Below are 10577 nucleotides of genomic sequence, written 5' to 3'. Positions count from 1 at the left end.
AAAAAGATTTCGGGAAATATCGAGTTTTTTAAGTAACAATCTTCCCAATAGGAGAAAAGAGAAACAACCGTATTTTGTCCTTCATTAGAGGTATTCCCTAATTTTTCTTATAACTTCTATTTACAAGTTCATATGAGACTATGGATTAAATACATAAAGAGGTTTGTATTTCTTTTTCCATTGATGTTCATTGTAAAATAGAAAAGTTGTTTCGTTAAAAAATTTTTTTGGAGAACTTTGAAAGATAAAGCTTTGGTCAAGAAAAAAGAATAAAACATGACAATGAAAATGTTTTAAAATTTTTCAAAATTTTGCATTCTAATGTTGTATGCTAATTTCTAAGTATAGATTATGTCATTACCGTTGTTGTATGTGTATGTATGTATATATATATATATATATATTTTTTTTTTAATTTTCTTTAAAATAAACATTCTAAAATATTAAATGTAGTAAATATAATAGTAATTTTTTAAAACCTTTTTAAATAGATTATGTCATAATAGTAGTACGGGACAAAAGCCTATAAAAATGTCTTCTCAACCATCACTAAATGGGAAGAGATGAATACCCATGCAGTAACTATAGACTACTTAATGAAGACTAAAAAATTTTCAAACTAAAACTGAAGTATAAGGGATTAAAAGCTAATATAATAATAACATAAAATAAAAGAAAAATCAGAGTACTTCCAAGTGAAATTACATATACAAAATGGTTCAAGAGCACGAATCGACAAGATTCAAAAAAGTAGACATCTTTTTCCAAGTTCCCAATTTGTTATTACTTCAAATCGTATTTCTCGATCTAAAATTTTCAAAGACCATCAAATTAGTCATTTTCCATATTGAAGGCACCGTGAAGCCTGGAATTAAAAAAACCGAACATGAAGCTGCTACTAGCAACAAATTCCAGTCTGATTTAATGCACAAAATATGTGAGGAATTCAAGATGAGTGCAAGCATACTTCAAACTGCATCTATTGGAATTAACTTGACCCTTGACGATGAGCCTGTCCGTATTCGTAAAAATCAAAAGGTCTAGGCACGAAAAGGAAGATTCAGCTGTTTTAAATCTAAAAACAAAATTCAGCTACTTTTTTCATTCATCCGTGAAGCTCAAGTAATTCCAAGGGAATTACAAATGAGGAACAGTGTTAAAAAGTAAACTAACCAACTTTCATGGGTGAATAACTCACCCATGATCCACTATCTCAATCGCTTAAAGGAAGAAATTTACTCTTCTTTTTTCCAGAAGGGAATTACGAGTACACGTATTAGTTATTTAGAATTGATAAAGGTGAATCAAACCATGTAAAAGCTACTCTTACATCAGCAATTGCCATCGGAATCATATCAGCTTATTCAACAAACCATGCAGGGCCTTTCATCTGGTATTTTCCTTAAACCTAGCTGCAATAGTTTCATATTTAGAATAGTCCCATCTTTTAGGAAGCTACCACACTTGCTTTTGTAGTCTGATTACAAGAATGAAAAGCCTATAACTAAATAGTAATTCAAAGAGCACAATGTTATAAACTAAAACTAAAGATTCCAAGAACAAAAACCAATATCTCCCGAGCAAACACTGCAACCATTAAAACCAACCATTCACTGATAACATCATGTCTGAAAAAGAGATCCACCACAGAAAAGGAAGAACATGCTCTGTGCTTCTGTCTGCAAGCAAGGCTCAAGATTGACTTTCATGTTCAGCCCTTACAGAACTGTCAAGAATACATCTAAGGATCTCTTGTAATGGCAGTGAATTAGCCTTTGAAGAAAGTCTGCATGTCTTGCCCAGACTAAAAAAAGTCAGCATGTCTTGCCTGGATTATATTCAAAAACTAATTAACAGGTTTGTCACTATTCCTCATTTATGTTCCATCATCACCATGCTTTAATTCATAAAATGTAACTGGCATACTTTTGCTACATTTTTCCAGTATTTTTAGGAGAGGATGGTGGAAAATGATAAGTTACTATAACAGCTTATTCAAGGCATTAATTCCAGATTGTTCATAAGAAACAATGGACAGATACCAACCTCAGAATAGACAAAAGATTCCTCAAGCCCCTGCCTCAGGAGATTTGGCCTGTCTTTGCAACTCAGCATCAGCATTCCTCAGAAATTGGTCCCAACCACTCCCTGAGCTAGTATCTATGTAATCATATGGGACTGCTGTCTTTAACCCTGGCCGAACAGCGCACTGGCTCTCCACAATTCTAAATTCTGGAGCACCACCTCCTTCCCTAAAGCTCTGCTCCAATTCCTCCCAAGTAAACATTAGTGGTAATGTAAAAGAGCCCCATGGATTGAAATCAATAATCTTGACCCGCTCATCCTTTGTGATGTATACATCAAAAGTATAATTTCTTGATTCAAATTTCAGTCTCACATTATTCTCAAAAAATTCCTGAATCAAAATGTTGAAATTCCCTCTCTTCTCCAACAGAATGGGGTAGAATGTAGTAGTCTCACGTTGGGAAATTCCAACCAGCTGCTGACCTCGGACAAAGCAACGGAATTCCCTCTCTGGCAATAAAGATGGGTACCACTTGCGCAGGGCAAGGAAGAAACTCGGTGGTCCAGACAAGGTTTTGTCACTGCATGAATCATATGCATAACACAAGTCATGGATCACTGAGTCAGATGATCGTAATAAAAGAGCAATCTCGCTGAAAGAAGTGCATCGCAGGGTTCCTGATGTGCTAATCCAAGCAGAATCTTTTGGTGCGCTCCAGTTTAGCTTAGGGAAGACTGCACCCCCAAGTATTTCAATTGACTCTTTAATCTTCAGTTCAAGCTCAGGGAAAGATGGAGGGGTCGACAATTCCGCTTCATCTTCTGATCCTTCTGACACCTGAGAGTCGTCTTCTTCTTCAGGATTATGGATTCTGTTAGGTAGAGCATCTTCCTTCGTAACAGAAACAGGAAGAAGGAAGGGCCCAGAATCATCAACAAGGTACTGGACAAAAGATTCAGGAAGTTCATGGATTAGGGTTCTAATAGACACGGATTTAAATTTTGGATACCATTCCTGAATCTGACATCGGTTGAGTTCTTCTTCCTTCATTACTGAGGGTAAAGACTAAAAAGAGTTGTTCCTGTAAAATAATTCAGAGTTCTAGAAATGCTGAAAATCCTTCCACGTGCACCTGGTAGAATGGCAAATACGCCCCAAAAAGAACTATTTACTGTCAAGATTCAGGAATTTGATAAGCTATTTGCAGCAACCTCACATGAAATCAAATCATATGCAATGCGAACAATTTGAAAAGAAAAAACAAAAGAAAACAAAAAAACAAAAACACGGCAGGGTCAGGGCAGCAAATTACAACTGATGAAACAGAATGGCAAGGAAATTGGTCATAGACCAGGAAGGTTTAGACACCTATTTTACTGTCCAAATTATTATTGCGTTTTGACAGACAATATTTCTTTTTTTTTTTTTTTTAACTTCGTTCTTGGCTTGTCCTAGTTAGTGCTTTAAACGTATGTGTCAATTGTCATCCACTACAAGTTTTAATTTGGGCCTGAGTAAGAGTTTCCAGTTTAAGTGCTTTAGTTGCATGTCATCCACTACGGTAAAACATACAAGAATAAAAAATTGTTTTCGACTGTTAAAGAAATGCTAAATTAGGTTAATAAATATAAAGGTCCTTTATAATCAATTATCTATTTTTTTTTTCCATTCTAAAAAAATAGTATATATAAAACTGTAATATTCAACAAAATATACATTAAATCATTCTTAGAGCCTAAATTGAAGAACACTTAACCTCAGCTACAAACCTTATTCGGTTTTCATTACTAAAATAAACCAAAAAAAAAACATCCTAAAAGGAGTACATAGCTGGTCCCTGTAGACCAGTCGCCAACCTCCGCTAAAGCATGCAAGCAACTAAAGATGACAACATAGGCAGGCAAAATGGATCTTACACAATGAAGATAGACATACTAAGATGTCATCACCATCAATCATCAAATCCGTTTTGACAAATCGCAATAAGGACAAAGGCAACAAAAAATAAAAATGAAATAAAATAAATTTGGAAACTTCATTACATTGGCGGCAGGTGCACATTATTAGAGTAAAACATTTCCGAGCAAGTTGAAGCAGTCAAGATACCACTCAATCCTGCCCTTGAGAGTGAAATAAAAGGAAAAAGGAAAGCATTGATTTAACCAGCTTCTAAGAAACATCACAAACTACTACCATTTGCAAGGACATTCCATCAAACAAGAAAAACATAAAGTTGAGCTCCAAAACAGAATCACAAATGCTACAACTATGATGCAGGACAGGACAAAACTCCTCAAAAAATATAAATTTAAGAATATTAGAGTTGTCAAACGATCCTATTGGAAGCGGGATTGGACACTAGAGCAACCCAGCTACTTATCAAAATCAAAAGTCTCAGTTCCAAATTGGAATCACAATTATTACAACTGTCATGCAGGACAAAACTCTGCAAACATATATAAATTTAAAAATATTGGAGTTGTCAATGATCCTATTGGATGCCAGATTTGACACTAGAGCAACCCAGCCAATTGTCAAAATCAAAAGTCTTAGTTCTAAATTGGAATCACAATTATTACAGCTGTGATGAAGGAAAAAGCCCTGCAATTAAAAATATTGAAGTTGCCAACAATCCTATTGGAAGCAGAGTCAAAATAAAAATCTCAGTTCCAAAATGATACAAAACAGTAAGGGTGAGGCATCCGTCTCATGGTGTAACTAAGTGATTACGAATGATTTGCATATATTTTATTAATGGCCTATCTAAAGTGAAGTGGGTGAAGGTGAGATTCATTCTTTAACAAAATCTCACTAATTAATATACATACAAATTAACGGGGATGGGGCTACCAAAATACAAGTACCCTTGTTAAATTGTGTTTCATTCCAAGCAATATGAAATTTGACACATCCTCTTTGAAGGAGAAATTCACCTCAAAGCCACTCCCATTATTTCATCGAAAATAAATTCAACTTTTTTCTTAGTTTGCTTCTTTCATTTTTGGTACCCTCTTTATTAACATTTTTTTAACTAAACATCATTGTTTTACTACCAGTCCCAAGTCCTTTTTGTACACAGTACGCATACTGGAAATTAATATTAAGAATTACTCTATCAACCATCATCTACTTCAGAGGTGCCTACTGAAACATTGTTCAAATGCAAAAGTTCAGTAACTTACTGCAAATTAGTAAATTAGACTCTACCAACAGAAAAAAACAATCGGCATAAATTGAAGTTCATCATAAATGTGAAATGAAATACTTATCTTATACAAAAAAAGTGTGGGGGGAATAAAAAAGATGTAGGGTTATTCATAGATTTTTTTTCCTTAAATCAATTGAATTTCACTAAATTAAGCAACTCTCAATTTGAAAGTAATGGACTCTCGTGCTATCACAATCAAAACCTAGAAAATTTAACCTACAAAGGAAAAAAACTCGCATCACCTTAATTAGAAATTATTTTAGACATCATGCCCTTACATAAAAATGTATATAAAACTCAAATGCACCTTAATTTTACTTCAATGGTTACATTCACCCCTGATAGTAAAGAGAAAATTTGGACAAAACATAAATGAAAATATGGAAAATTTCTCATGTCTATTTGTTATTAAATATTGAAAGAAAATTTATGATTGATGGTAAGAGTCCTAAAATCAAACAAAATTTTCATGATTCGAGTCATTCATATCTTCAAATAGGAAAACCATAGAAAACCCGTATGTATTGATAGTCTCATCCAACTGTTTCCCCACCTTAGTTCAGAAATAGCCTTGATAGTAACTACAAAAGAGGACTTTAAGAGGGAGTGTTCCAACCTCTCTAATGACGTCCGTTTCTCTTATTTTCCTCTTTAACTCGTATTCACAAAAACCACATCAAATAGCTTACGTGCCCGTTCCATTCCCCGACAAAGTAATTCACATCCTAATATGCCCAAACAGGAAGGAAAAAATGGAAGACAACCAGTGTATTTGCAAGCCTAAATACCGAACCTAATCACTGCAGCAAGGATTCATGAAAAATAACGAAGTAATTTGTATCCATATAGCACCAAGATCCTAATTGTCACATGCAGTTAACAGATGGAATGAATTAGTAAATAGAGAAACAGATTACAAGAATTTTATCCTCAAGTCAATCTCACCACCCACAACACAACCAAAGCACATATAAATTCCATTTTTCATTTGAACAAAACATTTAGAGAATTAAAACAATCTAATTGGAAGATTGAGTTACCTTTATTAAACCGTAAGCAACTGGAATCTGCTCTGCTCCAGAACTTTACTCCCTTCCCTGTTCTCCTCTCTGATTTTGCTTCTCAAGCCTCTCGATTCCTCACTAAATAAGAAAGCTTACCCTCTGTTTTCCATTTTCCTTTATGGCCTTTCTCCGGTTCTCCCTCTCAAGCTCCCTTTCAAAACGTTGCCGTTTTGATGGTTAAGTTTGATGGACCCGGATAGGGCAAGTGGGCTGGTTGTATGGAGTTAAATGGGCTTGAGTGCGCGAGACCGGCCCACTACATTACTTCCGCGTAATCAAAATTTCAATTATAATTTTATATTTTAATTATATATATATATTTTTATAAATTATTATTTATAATAAAATGTAGTACTTATTTATAATTTATATCTTAAAGATTCACTTTTTTTTTCTCTATAAAGTTATTATTTTTAATTTTTAATTTTTAAATTTTAATTTTTGAGAACTAAAAAGATTAAAAGAAAAAAAAAAAAAAAACCCCTTACTTATAAAATAATTATTCATTGTCCTAAATAAATATTTCAATTTTCTAGAGTCAAAAAGTGGGTTTGGTATCTTAGATCTTGACCTAACTAATACAAGAAATGTGTATAATTTCTTTAACACATAATATTTAAGAATATATAGGTCAAACAATAAACTTATATACTTATAATATTTCTTTAACTTAAGATCTAATGTTGTCATATTTTATTAGGTTCATAACTTTAACATGTATTGAATTAGGACACTAATGAGATAGCTTTACAATAAATTAATGTAGTGGTAGATCTAAGTCCACTTTAATTTTTTGCTTTATTTTAATTAATTTTTAACTATAATTTTTAGTCGATTTTAACATTTATAAATAATAACGTAATATCCGGACCCGAAATTTGATCCGGAATTAATTTTAAGATTTTAAATATATAAAAAAAATTATTTTTAAATTAATTTATTTTAATTTTTGTTGAATTTATGGGGAAAAAATAGATTAACGATGAAATTGAAAACAAATTTAAGAAAAGTAGGTAAAAATTTGGGTTCGAATGATGTTTTTGAAAGAAAAATCGAAAACTAGGGGTCAGAGTGCAAATAAAAAAAATTTTGTCACGTAGATCGCCCAATCAGCAAACCCGACGAATTGAAGTACGCCGCGGGATAAGGCACGCTGATGTCGGTGCCACGTGGGCAATCTGCGAGCCCTGCGATCGAATGGCCCAGGATCGATCCCGCGTGCGTAGACGGCTCAAATTTGTTTCTCCTTTAAACGCAATCGGACGGTCGAGATCAAATCGCGATGAAGGATCCATATACATTTTTTTTCTTAAATGCGATCGGACGGTTGAGATCAAACGCGATGAATGGTTCAGATTCGTTTCCTCTCTAAGTGCAATTGAATGCTCGAGATCAAATGCGATAAACAACCTAAATTAAAGCGAGATAAATATAAATATTTTTGCATCATACAGAATTTGAAACCTAGCCGCCAGCCTCCTGTCAGAAAAGAAGAGCCAGTCGTCAGAGAAGGGAGCTGACCATCGCCGCACTAGAACCACCTTTGACTGCCGAAAAAAGATAAAGATTCTCTCACCCACTCAGAATTCGATTCCGAGCACCCCTGTAGCCATATCGGAGCAAAACAAACAGTGGGTGAGCCGAAAACCGTGGGCAAAGCCTGGCAACGCTGGTGTACACAAAACTTGCAACTTCCTTCGATGAACCCCTTCCCGTTTTTCACTTCGTATGATTTTTTTACCGTTGGGTTCACCGTTCTGTTTTCTACAGGTTGACCAAAGAAAAACTCCCAATCGCGAAGGTGAACCAGCAAAGCCGTCACACTCGAAAAACTCTACCACCAGTAGGTTTTCGTTTTTTTATTTTTTCTGCCAACCGAGTCCCCCTAACGTATTTTTTCGTAGGGATATATATATAGCTGATCGAAACCAGCCAAAACATGCTGAAAACGACCAGACTGAGGCAAATCGCCATCACGGGCGGTGATGTCGTTGTCGGAGCATGGCGGTGTCGCCGTGCTAGAATCTCGAAATTGGCCAGAACAAGCTTTGAACATCAATTTTGGATTCCTATGGTATTTTTAGGTACGTGACGATTGTTTTGAATTCTGCAAAGATAATTCATGAAATTCGATACCCATTAAAAAACGTAGTAGATAGCGTGGCGTCCCGAAATACTGCTTCGGATAAGGATCCCTCACCCTTTTCTCCGTTACGGCAAATTGAGGCTTTATAATTAATAACTGTGTATTTTTATAAAAAATTAAAGAATTTTAAAAATAATTATAGGTCACTAGTGGAGCTGGAACCGGTTAGTTCATTATCATTTTTATTTTCTATTTATTTTTATGTATTGTCTATATTTGATTATTATTATACTATGCATAACTCAATTGATGATTTTTATGGTCTTTTTGGTTATTTGTTTTTCTTGTATTGTGTACTGGTATTTCGGTCATTGGTTATTTGGCTTTGTTAAACTATATTGTTGTTTAAGTAAACTGTGAGTATAAAATGAGATATGGTTATTATTTGGTTGATTGTTATACTGATAGAAATCTGTATGGGAAAGACTTACTGGGTACCCGAAAAATGGCGGACGGGCCTGGTATATAGGAAACCTTACGGTGAACGTTACCTCAGTCGGATGGGGTTGATAAGTTATTTACTAGTAAAGTTTGAGAGATATAGTTCACTTTCATACCGGACGGGGTATCGAGGTGGTAGAATGTTTGACGCCCACTACCGGACGGGATATGGGGACAGTCAGTTAATTGTTTAATTGGATACTGGGTTCACGAGTAGGAGGACATCCCTATGGACCCTCAAGGGTACCGGTAAGCGGGTAAAAATATAAACTGATCGTTTCTTCTTATCTTTTATGTAATAAATTATAATGTATGAATATGAGTTTTTATAAGTTATTGTTGGGAAATACTTGTTACACAAATATAGAATAAATGACTTTTGTTTATAGTAAATGAATTTACATTAAATTAAGAGCTCAATTTGTTATTTTTTTATTTATACTAGTCTTCAGTTTTTTATATCTGTGATTAATGTGATATTCTTACTGGAGCAGTGTAGTTCACCCATTCGTTAATTATTTCAGGTCAAGATTATTAAGATCCAGATCCTTATCAACAAGGAAGTTGTGAATAGCTCACCACCCGGACTCCATTCAAAAGCTAGTGAAGGTCGTCATAAAATTGATTAACTATTTGTCTTTCGTTTATTTATTTAATTTTTGTTTGTTCTTTTAAAATGGATATTACCGTAATCTTATTGGACATTTTAAGGTATTGTGTAAGGAATGTAAATTCTAACTCTATTATTTTGCTATCGTATTTAATTTATAACTTTATTTCTATTTAAATTATAAACCTTTATAAATAAACTATTATATTTTAGTTGCTATTATTTTTTAATCATTTAATGGTAAAAGTTCAATTTATACCAATAATAATTCAATATGAGGATTTGGAGAATTTTCTAATGGAAGGTGATTATGTTGTTGTCGTATTGTGGTTGGTTGGTAATTAATTTATGTGTAAATTAAACATGATTGAAACGAGTAAAGAAAAAAAAAACTTTATTAAGAACTTGGGAAATCTATAATTTATAAATATAAATATAGAGACTATAGGTATATAGAGTGTTAATGTCACATAATGGATGATTATTGTTGGTAATAGTTAGTGCAACGAAATAATTAATGGACATTAATGACAGTGAGAGAGAAACGCCAGTATATATAATAATTAATAATTATAAAACGGGACAATTACTATCTTAAATAAGACGAATGAAAAAGAAAAAATATTATAATGAGTATTACGATAAATATTATGTGATATATTTAATATAATCATTATAGGAGAAGGAAATGATTGTGAAATAGCCATGCGAAGACGATGAAGCCTGTTTGAATAAAGAGTTCGCATTTAAGGGCGCTCAAATCTCAAATCCCTCTATAAGGTCCAAACTTTTTTAACGACCCTAATATAAACTCACGAGTAAATAGTTTATAATTACTTTAATGAAGATATTTTCAAGTGAATAATCTATAATAGAGTTTAAAAAAACATATCAAAAGAATAACTTTCAATATAATGACTTATATCTTATGAGTCAAAACTCACCGTATTATTTATTATCAGTTAGTGGTGCTTTCATATCGAGAAAATAATAAATATTGTTGATAGTGACATAATGTTAAAAAAAAAGTATGTAATGATGAAAACGAAAAAAAGTTTAGATTTTTTTTTTTTAAAAAAATC

General features: G+C 33.3%; 1 protein-coding gene across 6 annotated transcripts; it reads right to left on the bottom strand.

The window, feature by feature from the left end:
• Positions 1-1312: 1312 nt before the first annotated feature.
• EDA35 (temperature sensing protein-like protein) lies at positions 1313-6432 on the bottom strand. Of its 6 annotated transcripts, none has more exons than XM_022049021.2 (3): positions 6275-6432; positions 2047-3158; positions 1313-1828 (listed from the first exon to the last, which is right to left on the bottom strand). In XM_022049021.2, the coding sequence occupies exon 2, from the start codon at positions 3074-3076 to the stop codon at positions 2069-2071; it is 1008 nt and encodes a 335-aa protein (XP_021904713.2). In that variant the 5' UTR covers positions 3077-3158; positions 6275-6432; the 3' UTR covers positions 1313-1828; positions 2047-2068. The 6 variants fall into 6 exon arrangements, with proteins under 6 accessions (XP_021904713.2, XP_088067745.1, XP_021904714.2 ...); XM_088211619.1 differs by having other exon boundaries at positions 1313-1804; XM_022049022.2 differs by having other exon boundaries at positions 1313-1794.
• Between the last annotated feature and the right edge of the window lie 4145 nt (positions 6433-10577).

The sequence above is a fragment of the Carica papaya genome, chromosome 9, assembly GCF_054855325.1.
Source record: "Carica papaya isolate Zhongbai chromosome 9, ASM5485532v1, whole genome shotgun sequence".
Lineage (NCBI taxonomy): Eukaryota > Viridiplantae > Streptophyta > Magnoliopsida > Brassicales > Caricaceae > Carica > Carica papaya.
Note: the sequence above shows the minus strand (reverse complement) of the source record. Positions and strands in the feature narration are given on the sequence as shown.